Source organism: Suillus subaureus (genome assembly GCF_016647635.1).
Source record: "Suillus subaureus strain MN1 chromosome Unknown BJ212scaffold_1, whole genome shotgun sequence".
NCBI lineage: Eukaryota > Fungi > Basidiomycota > Agaricomycetes > Boletales > Suillaceae > Suillus > Suillus subaureus.
The window spans coordinates 2,082,894-2,105,873 of record NW_024538557.1 but is presented as its reverse complement, the minus strand read 5'-3'; the positions used below and the strand labels follow the sequence as shown (position 1 = coordinate 2,105,873).

The 22,980-nt window shown below is 45.1% G+C and overlaps 2 protein-coding genes across 2 annotated transcripts; both read left to right on the top strand.

The window, feature by feature from the left end:
• Window positions 1-16,372: 16,372 nt before the first annotated feature.
• On the top strand, window positions 16,373-17,065 carry BJ212DRAFT_1239194 (uncharacterized protein; the record flags this gene model as incomplete). Its single annotated transcript, XM_041329572.1, has 2 exons — window positions 16,373-16,519; window positions 16,985-17,065. Coding segments are annotated over 2 exons (228 nt in total), but the record flags the coding sequence as incomplete, so codon positions are not given.
• A 3,622-nt stretch (window positions 17,066-20,687) lies between these two features.
• BJ212DRAFT_1256800 (uncharacterized protein) lies at window positions 20,688-21,173 on the top strand (the record flags this gene model as incomplete). Its single annotated transcript, XM_041329815.1, has 2 exons — window positions 20,688-20,885; window positions 20,934-21,173. Coding segments are annotated over 2 exons (438 nt in total), but the record flags the coding sequence as incomplete, so codon positions are not given.
• Between the last annotated feature and the right edge of the window lie 1,807 nt (window positions 21,174-22,980).

Below are 22,980 nucleotides of genomic sequence, written 5' to 3'. Positions count from 1 at the left end.
CGACCATTGATGCCTGCTATTGGGAACACAAGGGAGAGATCTCCCATGAAACTAAATCCTCTGCACCCAATCCTCCTGCCAAGTCTTCTGAATGGACCAATGCCAATGTGTCTGGATCCAGAAGCACTTCCTCCAGAAACAACAAATCCAGAAAGACAACTTCATCCACTACCTCTGCTTCTAAAGCTCTGGACCTTAGCAACAAGCTGGGTAAGGATGGAAAGCTTACATCTGAAGAGTGTCAGAGAAGGCTGGACAGGAAGCTCTGTCTGTTCTGTGGTAGACCTGGGCATACTGCTCAGGACTGCACAAAGTCAACTTTGCATGCTACCAAAGGTCGTGCAGCTACAGTTGATCTGGAAACCAAACCAGATGCCTTGGATGAGGCGAAAAAATAATCCGTGACCCTCCTGACTCCGCATGGGATGAGGGTCGCATTGACTCAACCTGTGCAACAGAGCTACAACTCAACACTGTATCCCTGTCCAATCTGAACTCTCTCTGTCCATATGTTTCCATTCCCATGTATTCTGATATTTCTGATTTTCCAGCTCTTGTAGATTGTGGTTCCTCCCATTGCTTCATAGAATCTGACTTTGTCCATAAATATAATCTACCTACCTATGCAATTCCTCCAATTCCACTCCATTTGTTTGATGGTACTTGTAATGCAACCATTTCTGAAGCTATAGATCTGCCCATCCGTTTCTCATCCGGTGTAGTCACCTCTGATACATTCTATGTAACTCCTTTGGACTTATCATCCTTGGATATAGCTGGCTTACCTGACACAATCTGTTGATTGACTGGGTTTCGCACAGCATCAAGTTCTGGACTTCATCTCATGGAATGCCATTGACCCCTCCGATATCACCTCTGCCACCTCCAGTGGAAACTACCCCTCCAACTACTCCAGACACCTCTGCTGATACCTCCGAACCTAACATTTCTCTAATCAATGCAGTTGCCTTTTGCTGGGCCTGCAAGTTAGAAGGTTCCAAGCAGTTCAGCATCTTCCTATGTCCTTCTAGTGCCAAGATCCATTCCATATCCACTTCACCCGATGCTCCGGATCTATCTGCAATCCCTCCAGAGTATCATGAATATGTGGATGTCTTTGACAAGGGAAAAGCCAGCCAACTTCCTCCTCATTGGCCTTACGACCTAAAGATTGACTTAGAGGAAGGTACTGCTCCACCCCTAGGCACCATATATTCCCTTTCCCCAGTTGAGCTCGAAGCTCTCTGGAAGTTCCTGGATGAAAATATCTTGTCTGGACTCCTCCGCTCCTCCTCCTCTCCACATGGAGCCCCTGTCCTATTTGTCAAGAAGAAGGATGGCTCCCTGCATCTTTGTGTGGATTTCTGTGGCCTGAACAAGATCACCAAAAAAGACCACTATCTGTTGCCCCTCATTGCCAACCTCTTAGACTCTCTGAGCTGCACCAAAGTTTACACTAAGATCGACCTCCAGTCCACTTACCATCTCATCCGGATCTCTTCCGGAGACAAGTGGAAGACAGTGTTCTGTATGTGCTATGGCTCCTATGAGTGGTTAGTTATGCCTGAGGGCCTCACCAATGCTCCAGTGGCTTTCCAGTGTTTTGTCAATAGCATCTTCACTGATATGCTTGACATATGCATTGTGGTGTATCTGGACAACATCCTCATCTATTCCCATGACCTTGCATCCCATAAGCAACATGTCCAAGAAGTACTTCAACAACTCTGAAAGCATCAACTCTATGCCAAACCAGAGAAATGCGAGTTCCACTCCAATTCCATAGAATACCTTGGTTACCTCCTATCTCCAGAAGGCCTTACTACAGTGGCTCAAAAAACTGTCCACATGTTTTTGCATTTTTTACTATTTATAATATTGTGTGAGAATACATAAAGACCTCAGTGACATGCTAATACCATATTGTAGTGCTGCTTCAGGGCTTTGGATTGAGCACCACATCATGAGAATCAGAGGAGATATGGTGGAGATACAAGGCTTACAAAATCATGACTCATGCGGACAGTTTTTTGAGCGCATATTAAAACTATATAAATCATCATTTATGACACCATAACAATCATGCCACCATTAAATAAATTATAAAGTGGTGTCATTATGTCATTTTAAAACCATATCTAACTATACAAACCAAAAATTTCCATATGTCATGGTTATATTCACTATGAAAGCCACCCCCCCTGCTCAAAGGGATAATATCCTCTCTCTTTCCTATTCTGGCCTCTCTGCTTGTCAAATTTCCTCTAGAACTGGAGTATCCAAGTCCACTGTGGCCAAGTTCATCAAAGAAAGTCACACAGACAAGGAAAACTTCTGTGAAGGGTGTTCATCTAAGCTCACCTCTACTGATGGGAGGGCTATTATTCAACATATCACTACAGGAAAGACTGATAATGCTGTCCAGGTCACCTATTACATCAATTCCACCATCACATTCCCTGTCTCTTCACACACTGTGAGAAACATTCTCAAGACAGCTCATCTCAGGTCAGTAACAAGGAAGAAAAGGCTCTCCTCTCTATCATACATATGCAGAGATGACTAACCTTTGCCTTAGCCCATCAGAATTGGATTACATGGACTGGAAGCATGTTATATGATCATATAAGACCACAATAAATAGGATTGGGTCAGATGGCAAGGTATATATGTGAAACAAGAAGGGTGCTAGTCCTCTCTGCATGTGTGATAGAGAGGAGAGCCTTTTCTTCCTTGTTACTGACCTGAGATGAGCTGTCTTGAGAATGTTTCTCACAGTGTGTGAAGAGACAGGGAATGTGATGGTGGAATTGATGTAATAGGTGACCTGGACAGCATTATCAGTCTTTCCTGTAGTGATATGTTGAATAATAGCCCTCCCATCAGTAGAGGTGAGCTTAGATGAACACCCTTCACAGAAGTTTTCCTTGTCTGTGTGACTTTCTTTGATGAACTTGGCCACAGTGGACTTGGATACTCCAGTTCTAGAGGAAATTTGACAAGCAGAGAGGCCAGAATAGGAAAGAGAGAGGATATTATCCCTTTGAGCAGGGGGGGTGGCTTTCATAGTGAATATAACCATGACATATGGAAATTTTTGGTTTGTATAGTTAGATATGGTTTTAAAATGACATAATGACACCACTTTATAATTTATTTAATGGTGGCATGATTGTTATGGTGTCATAAATGATGATTTATATAGTTTTAATATGCGCTCAAAAAACTGTCCGCATGAGTCATGATTTTGTAAGCCTTGTATCTCCACCATATCTCCTCTGATTCTCATGATGTGGTGCTCAATCCAAAGCCCTGAAGCAGCACTACAATATGGTATTAGCATGTCACTGAGGTCTTTATGTATTCTCACACAATATTATAAATAGTAAAAAATGCAAAAACATGTGGACAGTTTTTTGAGCCACTGTATGTCATCCAATAAAGTCAAAGCTATCATTGACTGGCCAGAGCCACGGAAGGTCAAGGATGTCCAATCTTTCCTCAGATTCACAAATTTCTATTGTTGTTTCACCTTCAACTACTCAGACATTGTCACCCCACTCACCCAGCTTACACACAAGAATGTTAACTGGGACTTTTCCAAGGATTTCCAGAAATCATTTGCTGCACTCAAGAAAGCCTTCACTTCCACTCTGGTGCTCACACACTGGATCCTGAATGTTCCTATTGTCATTGAGACTGATGCCTCTGACTATGCTATCGCTGGAATACTTTCCATTGTATGTCTGGACTCAGAGCTTCATCTGGTAGCATTCTATTCTAGAACCCTGTCCACTCCGGAACTCAACTATGATACCCATGACAAGGAACTCCTAGCCATATATGAAGCTTTCTGGACCTGGCAACACTACCTAGAAGGCTCGTCCAAGCCTATTGACATTGTCACGGACCACAAGAACCTTGAGTACTTTGCAACCACCAAACACCTCTCTTGCCATCAGGCATGTTGGTCAGAGTTCCTCCACCAATTCAATCTCATCATCCATTTCTGTCCCAGAAAACTTGGAGCAAAACTAGATTCCCTCACTAGATGCTGGGACATCTATCCCAAAGAGGGGGATAAGGACTATGCTCAAGTTAACCCTCATAACTTCTGTCCAGTGTTCACATCTGAACAGTTAGCTTTGTCCCTATGAGCATCAACCTTAGCATATCCAGTGCTCTGAGCAGCTGTACTCATGGATGTTGACCAACTCTGAAACAATATCCTATCCGCTCTCCCCAATGACCCTATTGCATCTGCTCAAATGTCCGGTCCTCCAGATCCCAGATGGACCATGGACAATAGTGGTTTCCTCTGTTGCAACAATCATATATATGTCCCTGATTCCAATGACCTCTGACTTGGCATCCTCCGGAACACACATGACCATCCTCTGTCTGGACACTTTGGCCAGAATCGGACATTAGAACTCATCTGACGTGAATATACCTGGCCTGGAATATGCACCTATGTCAAAGATTATATTAAATCATGCACCACCTGCACCTGAGCCAAGGTTCTGAGACATAAGCCATACAGATTGCTCAAACAACTCCCTGTTCTGGACAAGCCTTGGAACTCCACCTCCATGGATTTCATTGAGCAACTTCTGGACTCCTCCAGCTTCACAGCCATCCTCATCATCATAGATCGTCTATCCAAGCAAGCAATATTTGTTCCAACCCACAATACTATCACCTCTCCAGACCTCACTTGCTTGTTCCTACTCCATGTGTTCTCCAAGCACGGTGTTCCATCCCATGTAACCTTGGACCAGGGAATAGAGTTCATATCCCACTTCTTCTGGTCCTTAGGAAAAGCATTAGATATGATCCTCCACTTCATGTCCAGATATCATCTGGAAGGGGACGGACAAACCGAGTGTGCCAATCAAACCCTAGAACAATACCTCTGGATCTACTGTAACTATCAGCAGGATAACTGGTCAGAACTACTCCCCTTGGCTGAATTTGCATACAACAATGCTCTGAGTGCTACCACTGGAGTCTCACCCTTCTTCACTAACAAGGGGTACCATCTGAACATATCCATCCACCTGGAACATGACCTTTCCTCCATCCATGCACAGGAATATGCCATAGACCTCAATGAGCTTCACCAATTCCTCCAAGAAGAAATGACCCATGCACAAGAATGTTATCAAGGACCTGCGGACACAAGGCAGATACCAGCCCCAGACTTAAGGTTGGAGATCAAGTCTTCATCAAAGCAAAGTACTTCCATTCCACTTGTCCCTCCAAGAAGCTCTCAGAAAAGAACTTAGGTCCTTTTGACATTATATCCCGTCCCAGATCGCATTCCTTCACCATCCAGCTTCCAGATTCCATGCGCTCAGTACATCTGGTCTTCCATGTCTCCCAACTAGAACCCACAGTTCCAAACACCATCCCTAATCATATCCAACCACCCCCACCTCCAGTAGAAGTCAATGGAGAACCGGAATATGAGATATCTGAAATCCTAGACTCTAAGTTGGACTGCCAGAGACAACAATGTCAGCTTCTTTACCTTGTCTGGTGGTCCATATATGAAGGAATGGATGAAGAGACATCCTGGTTACTAGCCACAGAACTTGGAAACACATCGGACCTAGTTTTAGTATTTCACTCTGCATATCCAGACAAACCCGGTCCCATTGCATTACAATGAGTACAAAATCAGATACAAGTACATTAGGGGCAGAAGCGGAAATCTGGAGCTCCTCATCCATCAGTCTCCATGTCCCCTCTGGATCCTCCAGCTGTTACGGCGAACCGTAGGTCGACTAGGATAGGCGCGACAATAGGTACTCGATAAGAGTACGCCTAAAGCCGGATCGTGTCCTCACGAATGTAAGGTTCTTAAGACAAGTCAGAGAGAGTGTCTCTGGCTTGAATATCGGTTATCAGATGACTTAAGATTGGGGATCTTAAGCGAAGGATAGTTCAGGTAAAACCTAGTAGATTAAAGTGAAGACTACTCTAAGTACCAGACCTGTTTATATAGGTAAGGCCTACTTTAGGGCCGGTACGTATACGTCATCGAGACGAGTCAGAGATAAGAGGAATGACGTCATCAAGACAAGTCAGAGATAAGAGAAATGACGTCATCAAGACGAGTCAGAGATAAGAGATGAGTCAGCTAACGACGGCATGTGGCGGTCGTGCTGTAATACAGATGTAGACGATTGTTAGTCTAATGATGGCACATCCTGGTGCGGTCACGACGTAATACACATGAGTGAAGAAAAAGAGATAGGGGGTAACCGCTATTGTAACATTACCCCTCGTTTAGCGATGAAGTCGCCGACTTCACATATCCTGGTTAGCCCAGTAGATGGGATCCGCGTCGTAGTTGGAATCAAGAAGGTCGTCTTGTTCTTCAGTGATGGTAGGTTGCGCCAAGTGCTCAGCGTGAGCGATAGCGTCTTGCTCGATCTCCCAGCGAGCGAGTGCGTCGTAGAAACCGACGTCAGTCCATACCAAGGGAATAACCGCTTCTCCCTTCAACTCTTTACAAAAGACCGACAGATGACCCGGTGCGTATTCTTTGCAGACTCTGCAGTAGTACGCCGGGCAGTTCTTATGACGGTGGCCAGCGACGTGGCAGTTACGACATACGACGTTATCAACCGGCGATACTTTCACAACTGTGACGGATGAAGACTGGTTTGGGGGGGAAGGCGACCGTGACCGTTTGAGTGGTGCTTTAGTGGGGGAGACGGAGGCGGCTCGTTTGGCGGCGAGGCGGGAGGATCTTCGTTTGAGTGGGAGTCGCTGTGTGGTGCGTATGATTGGGTCAGGAGAAGGAGAAGTTGGTACGTCAAGTATGGCAATAGGAGGGATAAGATCATCCTGATGCTCCACGGTAGCTGCATCGTGAGTTGGTGGAGGTACAGGGATAGCGACGTGGGGGGAAGGTGGTCGTGCGATGGGGTTAAGAGCGATTCACTCAGTGACGATGTGAATGGCCTCTCTGATAGCGTCTCTTGTTTCTTCCGGTAAGAGTTGGATTGCGGTGTTGCGAATGCGGATATGAAGGTGACGGAAGATAGTCTGATGACGCTCGTCATCAAGGAGTGCGGCGGTGCGATCAATGAGGCTGGCATCTCTGATAATCCTAATTATCAGACCGCTGGAAATCGCTCCTCTCTCTCCAAGGAGACGGTCTATCTCAATAGCGTATTGCTGTGAGGTGATGGCGGATTCGAACAGGGCGCTGGTTTCAACTTGATCAATGACAGAGAAGTAGTCAGTGAGGGTAGAGTCGTCGGTAAGGGTGAGGGTGGAGTCCGAAGAGGGCGGTGATGTTTCGGAGGGGGAAGCGTGCTGTGCGAGGTTGGCGGCGGTGGCGGTCTGGTAATCTAGGAGCGTTAGGGGATGGGCGTTTCCTTCGGCGACAGTGTTCATGGCAGCGGTAAGTTCTTCAATACGAAGGATGCAAAGGCGTAGTCGTTCGATGTGGGACATTTGTTAGGGAGTTTACAGTCCATGGGCCTTCTTATAGGCTACAAGGATGTCGGAAGCATTCCCGAGATTCTCCTCAGGAACCCACTCGTTGCTAGCGGATGAATATCCTTTCCACAATAAGAGATAGCGTCTTCGTTTACCCGTTCCTTTATGCGATAAGATCACATCAATTTCATATTCCTCTTCGTTATCAATGACATCAGGGGGTGGGTCGTGGTAGTTCGGTCCGTGTACTTCTGTCTCGTGATAGGATGATAGTTCGGAAGCATGGAACGTGGGGTGAACTTTCCACTGAGGCGGTAGTTGGAGTGTGAATGTGATGGGAGACAGGACGGCAGTGATCGGGAATGGGCCATATCGTTTAGGAGCAAGCTTTCATGAAGGTAACTGCGTGATCAGGTTCTTTCCAGATAACCATACTTTATCTCCAACCTTCCATGGGTGGTACTTCTGTCCGTGAGTTCTTTCTGCCATACGCTGCATTGCAAGAGCGTGGCAAGAGAGTGCTTCTTCCCTAGACTTCTGGAGTGATCGGAGCCTTTCTGCTGCTGCGGGGACCGTGGAATCGGATAAGGTATGCGGAAGGGCCCTTGGTTCGTATCCCATCATAAGGAAAAAAGGGGATGCGTTGCGAGAGTCGTGTTTTCGATGATTGTGAATGAATTCTGCCATAGGGAGATGTTCTACCCAGTTTTCGGGATGATTCCGACAATATATTCGAAGATATGTTTCCAATTCCTGGTTGAGTCGTTCAGTCTGTCCATCGGTCTGGGGGTGATAGGCTGTTGATGCTGCTATGTCATACTTCAGAAGCTTAGCAAGAGCTCGAGAGAACTTGGATACGAATTGTGGACCACGATCTGAGATGATTTTTTCGTGCAGGCCGAATCGCCGATAGACATATTTGAAGAATTTGCTGGCGACTCCCTCGGAAGTTATGGTTTTGGTACATGGGATAAGAATTACCCCCTTTGTAAGCCCATGGTCGACCACGACCATGACGGAATCAAAACCTGCACAGGGGGGAAGGTCGGTGATAAGGTCAACCGAGACCTGAGTGAATGGGGCTGCGGCAACGGAGGGGATGGGGACAAGGGGGGGGGTCGTCGGATGAGTGTCGGATTTCATTTGCTGACAGAGAGCACACCCCTCAACGTACTGGCGAATATAGGTACCCATAGCGGGCCACCAGAAATCACGTTTAACCAATTCTTCTGTTTTGAAACGGCCAGGGTGGCCGGCAGTGGGATGGTCATGACACCGTTCCAATATAAGGCGCCGTCCGGCAGGGCGGATGTAGGCGCGGTCTTTGTAATAAAGGATATCGTCCTTTATCACCCAGTCTGAGAGGGCAGATTTCATGGGGGGAAGTGATAGACCATCCAACGCGTCGGAAGCAGCAGAGAAAATGGGGTCGGGGTCGGAGGGGTCAGGATTTACGAGTGTGGTCATGAGTTCAGTATCGAGGAGACGGACGAACATGGAGTCTGGTAAGAGTGTTTCGTTGGCATTATCATCGGGGGAATCTGTCCCATGATCAGGGCGACGTGAAAGGGCATCGGGAGCGACAAGCTTTGTTCTGGCGATGTGATGGAGTTCAATATCATAACATGACAAGATTAACTGCCATCGGGCTTGGCGACGGGTTAATTTTTGTGCGGTTCTGAAATATAGAAGGTTCTTGTGGTCGGTGAAGACGATGATAGGATGAGGGTTTCCTTCCAGATAATGACGCCATTCTGTCAATGCACGAATAACTGCAAGAAGTTCGCGATCAAAGATTTGATAGTTCCGTTCTGCGGGGTTCAATGTCTGGGATAAGTATGCACACGGGTGATAGACGCCATTATCATCGGTTTGGAGCAGAACCGCCCCAGTAGCGACAAGCAATGCATCCGTGGCAACAGCAAATTGTCTAGAGGGATCTGGGTTTCGGAGGACCGGCTGCTTCATAAAGCATTCTTTTAGTTCGGCGAAGGCGGATGTACATCGTTCCGTCCAAAGGAACTTGACATCTTTCTTGGTGAGATCAATCAACGGTCTAGCGATGTCGGAATAGTGGGAAATGAAGTTCCGGTAGAAATTGCAGAAGCCTAAGAACGACCGCACTTCTTTTATGGTGGTAGGTGTAGGCCATTCCCGAATACCGGTGGTTTTAGCGTCATCCATTGCTACGCATCCAGGGCGGATAATCATTCCAAGGTACTCCACTTCTTGAGCATCGAAGGTACATTTTTCCGGTTTGAGGAAAAGTCTTTCTTGTCGAATTCTTTCAAGGACGCGCCAGGTTTGTTCGTGATGGGAAGTGAGGTCGTTGGAAAATATCAGGATGTCGTCCATATATATAACGAGCCATCCTTCGTTAACCTCCTGCTGGAACGTCTTATTCATGTACGCCTGGAAGGTAGCCGGGGAATTGCAAAGTCCGAAGAACATAACATTTGGCTCAAAGAGCCCGTATTCCGTAGTAAAGGCAGCTTTCCATCGATCATCTGGGTGGATACGGATATTGTTGTATCCGGACCGAACGTCCATCTTTGTAAAGTACTTGGCACCATGTAACCGGGCGACCAGGGAAAGTGGTAATGGGAGCGGGTAAGCGTTCTTGATGGTCCATTCGTTGATATACCGGTAGTCTTGGCAAGGACGAAGATCTCCACTTTTCTTTCCTACGAAAAAGAATCCGCTAGCCTGCGGCGATTTTGATTCGGAGATAAATCCCTTCTGAACGTTTTCGTCAATGAATGTTTTGACTGCCACCCGTTCCTTCTCGGATAACGGATATACTTTGGATGTCTTTGGAATAAATCCAGGCTTGGTGTCTATTCGGTGATCTATTCCGGGTCGTTCTGGTGGTAGCTGATTCAAGCCATCTTTTGCAAAGATATCGGCGAAGTCGTGAAGATAGGAGGGGACAAGTTCTTCGAATGGCTTCTTCTTCTGTTCAAGTCCAGCAGCTAGTGCAAATTGCTGGGCTTTGTTACTAGTCTTGATATATTCGGCGGGTCGGGGTAGAGGTGTGATCTTAGGTTGCTGTCGTTCCGAAGTACTAGTCCCGTCTTTTGTCAATGGGGTGTCTAGCGAGACGTTGGTGATTACCCGAAGCTCGGAGGCGTCGGTGGGGTACTCGACTAAAAACTCATCATCTTCTAGATGGTAGGTGGAGACTTCTCGCACGGGTGGTGCATAGCTGGTCGTCCATACGTCGTCCTTAGTATCAAAGGAGTCATCTTCGTCATCTGGTATGGGGTCCAGATCAGGCAGCGCTGATGGAACTGCTTCTTCATCGATTATTTCTTCAATTGTAGCGCGTGGTATTTCTTCAGCCGTCTTCCTGGGAGGCGCCTTAGGCAGCGCTACAACAGGGATCAGTTGCCTTCCTTTTGCCTCTTTACGGAAGAGGGGAGGCAAACTATTCTTCTTTCGTTCTCTGTCGACTTCTTCTTCGATTTGGTCACTTTTCTCAGTTCTGGAAAGTTCCAATGTTTCTGCCTTCCATCGGATTACTGGGTCCATAGTGCGCAGCCAGGGGATTCCCAATAAAATCTGATCACATCGACTAAGCCGCGTGATGTTGAACTTTCCGATTATAGATCGATTGTCTATTTTGATGATGAGGATGCAATATCTGGTAATAGCGCCCCCTGCCGCATAACTTCCATCCGCAGTAGTGACTCGGAATGGTTTCGAGAGTTTATGCGTTCGAATCCTGTGAGTTTTGACGAACTCTTCGGAAATGAAGGTTCTGGCAGCGCCGGAGTCTACAACGGCTGTTGTTTCGACGGTTTTCAGACGGGTTTTGGAGATGAGGGAAATGGGAACGCAAAGTTCCTTTCTTATTCCAATACTTTGTACAAGTCTGATGGTTACATCGGAAGATACTGACGTCGATCCAGTCTTCCATACTAAAAATCCTCAGCGAGGCGACGGACCGTTGTTTCTTCATCGTCTGAGTCGCTGTCGTTCATTTCTTCCCTTCGAACTGGGATCTTCTTCTTCTGCGGGCATGCTCTTGTGAGATGGCCTTTTTGGTGACACGTGAAGCATAGTCCTTTCTTCATATGGTCACTTCTTTCAGCTTCAGTAAGCCGGTCTACTTCCATGGCGTTTGGGTCGTGTCGGTCAATGGAAGGTCTGGGTACATAGCGCTGTCCAGAGGGTTTGGTGGTGACCCGATGATTGGATCTGAATGCGACACCCCTCTGGTAGTTGCTATCAAGCCTGACGACTGTGGCGATGTATTTGTCGAAGTCTGTGGGGATGGTTTCCATTTGGTAAACGGAGTTAACGATTCCCTTTTTCAATCCGTCATTGAGGAACGTGATTAGGACGGCATCTTGCTTGACACCGGCTTGCGCGGCGAGGGTCTTGAAGCTGGCGATATAAGATGTAATATCGCCTGTCTGTTTCAACGTCCTAAGTTTGTTCATGGCGGTACCGACAGCGTCAGCAGGTACAAAGGCTTCTTTGAATTTGGTTTCAAAATTCGCAAAGGTCCCGTAAGTCTTGGCGACGGTGTTGTCGACTTCTGTGTAGAAGGTGAGTGCCCAACCCATAGCACTGTCTTCTGTCATATATGCGAGAGCGGTAATAACCTTCTTCTCATCGGTGTTGTAGATTGTAGCATTAAGCGCGAAGTACGCTTTTATTGCATACAACCAACGTAGTGCCTGCTGAGGGCTCCCATCATAAGTGGACGGAGCTCCGGCTTTCAATTCTGGGGTGTTGGCAACGGTGGACATTCTGAGCGTCTGGTCTAGTAATGTCTTCTGTTCAGGGGAACGTTATTCGTTCTCTCGCTGAGTTCTTTCTAGGTTCTGTAACCTCTTTGATGAGAGGGTCGGTGGTGGACTTTAATCTTTTGTTACGGCGAACCGTAGGTCGACTAGGATAGGCGCGACAATAGGTACTCGATAAGAGTACGCCTAAAGCCGGATCGTGTCCTCACGAATGTAAGGTTCTTAAGACAAGTCAGAGAGAGTGTCTCTGGCTTGAATATCGGTTATCAGACGACTTAAGATTGGGGATCTTAAGCGAAGGATAGTTCAGGTAAAACCTAGTAGATTAAAGTGAAGACTACTCTAAGTACCAGACCTGTTTATATAGGTAAGGCCTACTTTAGGGCCGGTACGTATACGTCATCGAGACGAGTCAGAGATAAGAGGAATGACGTCATCAAGATGAGTCATAGATAAGAGAAATGACGTCATCAAGACGAGTCAGAGATAAGAGAAATGACGTCATCAAGACGAGTCAGAGATAAGAGATGAGTCAGCTAACGACGGCATGTGGCGGTCGTGCTGTAATACAGATGTAGACGATTGTTAGTCTAATGATGGCACATCCTGGTGCGGTCATGACGTAATACACATGAGTGAAGAAAAAGAGATAGGGGGTAACCGCTATTGTAACACCAGCCTCTTCCTCAACATCCTTGTCAGCATCATCCAGAGTAGAGACGTCTGCAATCCAGAACCTGTTCTGGATCCCCTCCAGGAGGATGGACTAGAAGTCCCTCTGCTGCTGGATGAAGTCCTCCATGTTAGTATTCATCCGCTCCATAACCAACCTACTCCCTTCTGTAGTTCCAATACTCTCCTGGAGAAGTCCATTGGTCCAGGCCAGTTCCACTACTATGCTGTTAGCAGCAGCAACCCAGGCCTGGTCATCATACTCCACACTCCCCTCATCCATCTCTATTCTGGTCTGCAGATTGGAGGCATCCTCCACTTCCGGCTCCTCAGGGGTAGGGCTCTTCTGACGTCTCTTACCCTTGGATTTTGGAGACGGAGTCACCACAGTGTGCTGCCTCTTCCGCTTCGGTTCCCTGGGCTTGTCTGCACTTCTGGGACAGGAGGCCCTATCAACCCTGCAGATGTCACAAGACTTGATCTATCTGGATATCAGTACACCCAGTTCCGGATGTCTGAGACAAGGAATACCTCACCAGTGCATTAGACTTGGCATCCTCCCAGGAGCACACCTTGCTCTTATTGACACAACAAGTGCAGGGTGCATCCTGAGCTCCAGACATAGAAGCAGACTGAGACTAGCATATCCCTTGGTTCTGGATCTGATAGAGGTATCATCACTCACCCTCCTGGCCACCTCAGCCCTCCACCTCTTCTCTTCCTGTGCTACCTGGAGCTCAGACTGCTCTATCCGCTTCCTCTCCTCCTCATGTTTCTGTTCCACTTCCTGACACATCCACTCTGCTTCCTGACACTTCCTGACACTTCCGCTCCTCTTCCTCTTCCTCTCTCTGAGCTGCAGCCTCTGTGAGTGCCATCTGGCAAAAGTTCCACAAGAGTCTCCCTAGCGGATTTCTGACCACTGGATTTATGGCCAGACATGATATTTCAAAGCTAGTATAAGTGGGTGAAGTGGGGAAAGGAAGGAAGACCTAGGATGCTTTGGCATCTGTATATCTGTGGAAACCCAAACTCACAAACTCCATCCATCAGCTTTTCCATTGATTCTCGCCCTCATATCATCTGGTCCAGATCATCAGATCTTGTGCCTCTAGGGATCGGCCCTAAAGGGGGGATACTGTCATATCTGCATATCTGGATCTCAGATCCAATCCACATCTTATCTCCCTCCAACATCTCATCATCCAATCTGTCCACTTGTCCAGTTCAGTCCACAATTCATCTGAATCCACAACCAGTGCTCATCTCCTTTTGGTAATCCCCTAACTCCAGTATTTCAGCTATCTGTATATCCATCCTGCTCCCTGATCTGTTATCTATGCTTCATTTCTATTTCATGATTTGTGATCCATTTCTACTTACCAATAGACTATCCATATGCTTCATACATAGCCTCGGTGAAGGTTCAACTGCTCTGCTAGGCTGCAGAGCAAAAGAAAGAAAGAGAACCTCTACCTCTGGGGTGAGAGGAAGGCTACTGACTCTCTATATGTTGGTTGAAATGCACTGAGTGATATGTTCGACCCTTAGGGGAAGCAAAGAAAGCAAGATCCACAAAGTGACTCCAAGTCAACTCTGGTGAAATGCACTGAAAGCATGTGTGCAGGAATGTTGAGCATGTAGGTGTGCAAAGCATGGGAATAGAGCGTGTGTGGTGCATGGACGTGTAAAGACTGAAAGATGGTGTGAAGATGTAAACTGAGGCTGCTGAGTGGTGACTGATGATAGTAGATTCTAACTGAGAACTAGGGTGACGACTAATGCATGCTGGCTGAAGATAATAGATTCTCACTCTAGAGACTAAGTGACATGATGGTGGTTGGTAGCTGAAAACTTCCTAGGCAACAGGTAAGCTATGCCTAGGCATGCTCCCAGGGCTTGGAAGCAAACAGGGAGTGCTCTAAGTATGTAAATGATGTAACTAAGGGTCCATGATGAAATATAGTGTCATATAATGCTAAATATGGTCTGATAATGAGAATAAACAAGAAAGGACGCACCAGGGGACTGGTTTGACAATGGATGGATGTGCTGGGACACTGCACGACAATGTGCAACTGAGCATGGGAAGAGCATGCTAAGTGTGTGTGCAGGAATGTGTCGCACCTCTGGTGCATTTCGCAGGAAAGTCATAGCTAGTGAGTTGCACACTATACCAATCATTGTGAGTCATAATATGGGTGATCTATGCCTGGAGGAATCTCATTCCCTACATTGGACTCTGCTGATTGATCATTCCATTAGATACCTATAGTATATAACCTCCTGTAACTCTCTGTAGCACCTCAGTTCAAATATCAACTTAGTTCTGCTCATTCCTGTCCTCTGGACCTGAGTATCTCTACTCTTGTCACCCTCCGAGACTTAGGATTGATTCCTATAGTCTATCCACATCCGCCTCTGTCTACAACAGTCACTACTGCTAGTTTCTAGTCCGGACTTGTCTGGATTAGCCTTACAATACTTATCCCACATCCAGAAGTCATCCAGATCTGCTACGCTACCCATCTGACCCTCTGGACACGTTAGTCTTGCCTTCCTGAAATAAGGGGCAATACTTGAGTAAGGGGCACAGTGCATGAGCTGAGGCCAAAGCCCTTTGGATCCAGTTAGCCCTTGAGTATGACCTTAACAACCACCAGAGTTAGTCAAGTGCACAGCTATAATGGTCATAGCTCAGAAGGCCCACAAGACAAATGGCCTATCAGAGGAAGTGTTAAAACAAAGGGTTAATGATCAATGCAGGAGTGTGGGAAGAGTCCCAGCATTTGAGCTACTGGAGCATGAAATACTGCAGGTACAGGACACTCCAAATCCAAATGAAGGACTGCAGAAATGGAGAATATGCCAAAATTTTGCCCAGCTGAATAAGGTCACAGAAGTAGCACCAATGATACAGGGAGACATCTTGGCCAAACAACAGTGTCTTAGCAGGCACTGTTATATCTCAGTTCTTGACTTTGCAGCTGGATACTACACAGTAGAGGTGCCAGAACAATGGAGACCATACCTGGCATTCTATGTAGAAGGATGAGGCTATTTTTGGTACAAGAGAATGCTGCTGGGGATTACAGGAGCACCCACAGCATTCTGCGAAGTGTTAGCAGCAAGACTGCATGACCTACTGGTAATGTACTTCATGGAATTGTTCATGGATGATGGAGGTTGCACAGCTGATACATTCAGGGATATGATGGACAAGTTGGCCATTATCTTCACATGGTTCAGAGAGTGTGGGTTCTCAATAGCTCCAGGAAAGATGAAATTCTGCATATCAGAGACAGAATTCATGGGAGGTACAATTGGGCAAGAAGGGGTAAAACTGGATCTAACCAAGCTCACAGCAATCATAAATTGGCTGAAATCAGTGAATGCAATGGGATGGTCCTTTGCAAGACCTACTACTCAAGGTCCCACTAGATAGCTCATATGGCAAGACTGCATACCGGAAAGCAATGACTGATTTTCAACTTGATCAATATTGGAAAATAGAACACACTAACACATTTTTAGACCTCAAGGCAGCTATTACAGCAAGACTGATGCTGCAAGCACCAAGGTACAACAATTCAATATTCATTGTAACATCAGATGGGTGTATGTTACAGACTAGGGTAGTTGCGACAATAACAGCTTGATAAGAGCAACAGCTAATATCAGTTCAAGACCTTGCAAATACAAGGGTCATAAGACAAGGCAAGGAGAGTGTCCTCGACTTGAATGTCGGTGTTCAGACAACTTAAGATTGGAGGTCTTAAGCAAAGGAAGTTCCAGGTAAAACCTAGTAAGATTAAAGTGAGGTTCTACAGCATATCAAGTAGACTATATATAGTGGCTACAAGTACTTTAGGGCAGGCATGAGAATAGAGGTGAGTCAGAGATAAGAAGATGAGTCAGAGATAGCAAGAATAGGTCACCTAGCGATGGTGATAGTGATCATGATGTAATACAATGTGAGTCAGAGATAAGACAAGTCAGAGATAAGTCTAGTGGTGGTGATGTGCAGCATGTGATGTAATACAAAGTAAAAGGAGAGAAAATGAATAGGGGCATACTAGGGGCATACATGACTGTAACAGTGTATAGAAGGATTTGCAGCAGTTTTGTCACAAAGGGTGAAGGTACAGACACCTACTGGAAAATGGGTCAAATGTATACACCCAATAGGTTTCACATCAAAATGGACATTGCAAACAGAAAGAAAGTACAAATCCTATTTATTAGAGTTCACAGCATTAAAATTCAGGTTTGATAAATTTTCAGGGATAATATGGGGCTTCCTGGTTGAGGTCAAAATGGACTGCAATGCATTAAAGGATACTTTACTGAACCCAATGCTAAATGTGGCACATGCATGTTGGATAGAGGGTATATTGGCATATAATATTGTGGATGTAAGGCATGTCCTGGGGAAGCTGAACATGGTTGCAGATGGACTCAGCTGCAAATGGGAAGGAATACCACCAACTACAGGAGACAGTAGCAAGTGGATGGTAAGTAGAGATTGGGAGGCTTAGACAGGACTGGCAAATGATGTGATGCTTGTGATATCAATGGACCCAACAATAGAGAACCTGTGAATAAGATTTACTAATGAACCAGTGTTTCTAGAAGTTATTGAGGTGATCAGTAACCTGGACCAAGATAAGGATGTATGGGAAAAATAATGAGCCAGACATTGAGTGCTACAGTATATCATTGAAGATGAAAAATTGTGGCACTTGAAAGGGGGAATGGAAACCAGAGCATGAGCTAAGGTAGAATGTATATCAAAGGAAGAAGCAAAAAATTTAGCAGAAAAAGAACACACTGAAGGGGGTCATTGGGGGAGAGATGTGGTGAAAATGGCATTATTGGATCAGATTTGTAGCCCAAAGTTGGACACTTCAATAATGGAGGCTATACAAAACTGCGCTAAGTGTAAGAGTTTCAGATCAACACATTTGCACTCACTATTGGAACCAATTACCAGGAGACACCCATTTGAGTTATTAGTAGGCAATTATCTAGCACTCCCTAAAGGGAAAGGCAGATATAGCACACTAAGAGTCTACCTCATTGTATTTTTGCAACATACTTTGGTATTCAAGTACAAGATGGCAGGCAGTGCAAAGACAATGATGAATAGTCTCAATGGCATCTTCAATGCATTTGTGCCATTGGAAACCTTCATGATGGACAGTGGAAATTACTTTAACAACAATGCAGTACAAGCATTATATGAAGCATGACAATGTAAACTGCATATCATGGCAGCATACTCACCATGGGTAAACAGCCTGGTTGAGGGAACTAATAAGCTATTGCTACATGTTTTAAAAAGGTTGTGCACACCAGATATAGGAGAAGATAGTGAACAACAAGGAGTATCTTGGGACAAGCTCCCAGTGAAATGGCTGGACTACTTGGATGACACAGTTCATGCTTTGAACCACCATTTGTTGCCAGCACTAGAATTCTCTCCTGTCAAGGTTGTACTGAAGGCTAAATGAATCCAAAGGGCTTTGGCCTTAGCTCATGCACTGTGCCCCTTACTCAAGTATTGCCCCTTATTTCAGGAAGGCAAGACTAATGTGTCCAGAGGGTCAGACAAGTAGCATAGTGGATCCAGATGACTTCTGGATGCAGAATAAGTATTGTAAGGCTAATCTGGATGAGTCCAGACTAGAAACTAATGGTAGTGGACTGTTGTAGACAGAGGTGGATATAGATAGACTATAGGAATCAATCCTAAGTCTTGGAGGGTGATGAGAGTAGAGGTACTCAGGTCTGGAGGACAGGAATGAGCAGAACTAAGTTGATATTTGAACTGAGGTGTTACAGAGAGTTACAGGAGGTTATATACTATAGGTATCTAATAGAATGATCAATCAGCAGGGTCTGAGGCTATGTACAAAGCATATGGATAGTCTATTGGTAAGTATAAACAAATCACAAATAATGAAACAGAAATGAAGCATAGGTAATGGATCAGTGAGCAGGACAGATATACAGATAACTGAAATACTGGAGTCAGGGGATTACCAAAAGGAGATGAGTGCTGGTTGCAGATTTGGATGGATTGTGGACCAGACCAGATGAGTGGGCAGATTGGATGATGAGATGTTGGAGGGAGATAAGATGTGGATCAGATCTGAGATCTGGATATGTGGATATGACATCTCCCAAGGAATTGCTTCTTGGCCTTGTGATGAATACACCAAGAACAAAGATCAAGGATAGTACTTCAACACTTAGGCAATCAGACATGTTGACACAGATGGCATACATGGAGCAACAATGTTTGGATGGCTACAAGGAGGCAGTCCATAATGCTATCAAGCATAAAGTGATGTTCAATAAGAAAATTCTATAGAGAATGCCTGGTGAGGTTATTTTTAAAATCAGTCAACTGGTTCAAGTATATCATAATGATTTAGACTATACCTTCAAAACAGAATGGAAGCTAATACCAAAATGGTCAGTTCCACACCAAATTCAGTCAAGAAACCTCAACTTGTACAAACTGGAGATGTTGGAAGGAAGACCAATGCAGGGAGAATTCAGTGCAAGACATTTGAGAGCATTTACTCCCAGGAATGGTACTCAATTGGTGAAGAAGCAAGAGATATGTGAAGCAGAGAAAAGAAATAAAGAAAAACTAGAGAGTGGAGGAGAGGAGGAAGATAATGACAAAGAAGAGGAAGATGAAACAGAGGATGAAAATGAAAGGGAAGAAGGACTGGTAGAGGGAGATAAGAATGGAGAATAGAGGAGAGTGGCATCAAGGGTGGCATGTGTTCTTTTTGGGGGGTGCATGGACTAGGGGTCTCATGGGTAGCAGAGACAAGTAGTGATGCATTGGGCCTGGCCTGTGAGTTGGACAGGCCTGAGCCTGGGGCTCAGGCCCAGGCTTCCTAGTTTGGAAACACCTGTGGCATATTCCATCTTGATGTACAGTTTATGTGCCACTGGTGAGTGATTCTTTGTGTGACTAATCTACTGGCAGAACATGATATACCATACTGATGCCTCTCACAGTGATCTCTGATGATGACACACCTGCCACCATCACTGTGTGAGCTAAGTGCACTATCATTCCATCATCTTGTCTTACTGACTCTAACAACACCACAACACCAGAACTCTGCAGTCACAAAAACATTCAACAGACTCTCCAATCTATGGCTATCAGCAACTCATTTGACACCAACCCAAGAAATGCTGGCAAGTGCAATTTGGCAGATGCAGACTGGACTCCTTCCTTGACAGAAGACTTAGTGGAGTTGTCCAGTGAAGGAGATGAAGCCACAGGCCACAAAGGTATGTTGCAGCCTCTGCATTTGTATACTCACTCTTCAATTCTATAGGCAAACACCTTCATCAGACTCACAATCCATCACTTATGGATGATGCAGAAGAGACTCCAAGTACTCGCAATGCAACACCTGCAGCCATGGACAATTTTTTGTCCAACATCAACATACAGGACATATCAATGACACCTGTACTTCAATGTGAGGAGAGGAGCCATGATGTCAGTGCATTTTTTGGCAAACCCTATATACACAAGGCCAAGGATGGGAAAACATGTTCAGTCCAAGACTGTGAGTTGTGCAAGTAAGTGTATACTCTTTCTTCACTATTCCCACTGACAGAGTCGCAGAATGAAAGGATACCCATGCCAGATCATTAGTGACACATCAACATGTCAATGTCATATTGCATTCTGGCATTCAGTAAGTCAATTTTTCATTCTGATACTTGACACTCTAACATTTACTACAGAATAATTGTCATCAATGGTGCAAGACTAATAACTTTGAGTCAATGTTGCCTCAAGATATCAAAGAACAAAAAACAGCAGTGGCTATTACAAATGTGCAGCAAACAAGTCTCAACAGCCATCTGCAAGAAAATCCTTCTGTTGACATTGTTGTCCTGTACATGAACACAGTCTTTCGCAAAGCCACTATTGAGTGGCTAATTTCCACTAGCCAGGTAGGTGTTGATTTATTGTATTTACAGTGATTTTTGATTATTTTGTAGCTGATTCAAGCAATTGACCACCTGAGCTTCCAGAAGATGATTGCTGTAGCAGCTCATGCTATGAGTGGTGTTGTTCTGCCAAATTGTAACACTACACACTGCAAAATCATGAATTTATTCAAGAAACAGATGATGAAGTTAAAAGAACACCTGTTAAGGTCACATGCTCAAGGGGGTTGGATCACAAGGGCTTGGCCTCAGTTCATACGCTGTGCCCCTTTCCCAAGTATGTGCCCTTAATTTCTGGGGGCTAGAACAGTTGTCCAGAGTTTCTGGGATTTGACTAGGGTGGACAACGGATGTCCAGATCTGAAACATGAGATAAATCCAACAGATGTCTGGATGTTATTTGGACAAGTAGATAAGGCTAATCTAGATGAAGTCTGGACTAGAAACTAACAGGGGATAGACTACCCTAAGGTAGAGCTGGAGATGTAGTCTAGGATACAATCCTAAGACTTGGAATATGACAAGAGACTTGGCTCGAGTCTGGAGGACACAGGAATGAGCAGGAACTAAGATGATATTTGAATTGAAGTATTTCTGAGAGTTACACGAGGTTTATATACTGTAGGTATCATATAGGAATCAGTCAGCAAAACACAAAGGCTATGTATGAAGCATATGCAAAGTATATTAGTAAGTAGGACAGATCACCAATAATGCATATCAGAAATGAAATGTATGTAACAGATCAATAATCAGAAGGGAAACATAGTTAACCAGAGTCCAGAGACAGGGGAAGTCTAAATGGGGTTGGGTGCTGATATAGGGTTTGGATTCCGGAAGGAAGATAAAGATAGATCAGATCATTGGAGATCTGGATCTTGGATCTGGATATCTGGAGAAGCAGATTTAGAGTTGAGGGTCTGGAATGGCATATGACAACACCTCAATGTAAGTTTTCCCTTGTATTATTTTAAACTAATATTTCATACTGATGTTGCAAACAGAGCAAGCTCATGTCCAGTGCTGTCAACCTGACATGCAATGCATGGCAGGCCAGTAATGCAGATGGCTATTTTGCCACTACCAGCCACTGGATCAAGGAAACATCACTCAGTGTCTGGCAGCTTGAATGTGCCATCCTTGGATTCACACAACTGAATAACTCCCACAATGGACAACATCTTGGGCAGGCTTTGTTCAAGATAGTGGATCAAGTGGGCATTGCTCATAAGGTAAGGTGTTAAGGTGTTAAAATCTTGGTGCAGTGCTCATGTGGGTATTAGATTGGCCACATTACATGTGACAATGCCTCAAATAATGACACAATGCTTGATGAATTGGCACATCAGATAAAGCAAGGGACCAGGACAATGTGGATCCCAAAAAAGCAGCATATCAGGTATAGTTGTGTTGTGATTTGTTTTGTAATTCTACTAACATGGAACTTGAAGGTGCCTGGCTCATGTTATTCACCTTGCAACACAAGCTGTCATCTCTTCATATAGCAATGCCCCATACTATAATCCTGAGCATCCTGATTTGTCTATCCCTCAAGCCCATGGCTGTCGAGATGAAACTGGTCTTGTGCGAGCCATTGCAGTCAAGGTTTGTCATTTTCTTGAATTATTTGACTATCATTCAAGCAACTATATCAGGCATGATCCTTGGCTCAATGAAAGCAACTTTGGAAGGACATCCAGACCCATGCACCTAACCCAAGCCCTGTTGTCTTGCAACTGTTACTCAACATGCCCATCCAATGGTCCTCAACTTATGTAATGCTTGACCATGCTGAGAAGAAGAGACCTGTATGTATGATAATATAAATGATGAGTCAAAACTAACTATTGTTCTTTAGTATGTTGATACTTTTGTCTATGAGCTTGGCCTTCATGAGGCAAACCTTGCGAAACAAGCCAAAATTGATCAATTGAAGCTGCATGAGGATGAGTGGGCTCGTATTACTTTATTTACATCTCTCCTAGCTGTGAGTAGGAAGTTCCCTTCATAACTTAAGCTGATGATTACTTTAGCATGCCAACAAAGCTCAGCAAAGTTTCTCATCTGATAGGGGGGCATCCCTTCACCTTGCTTTGCC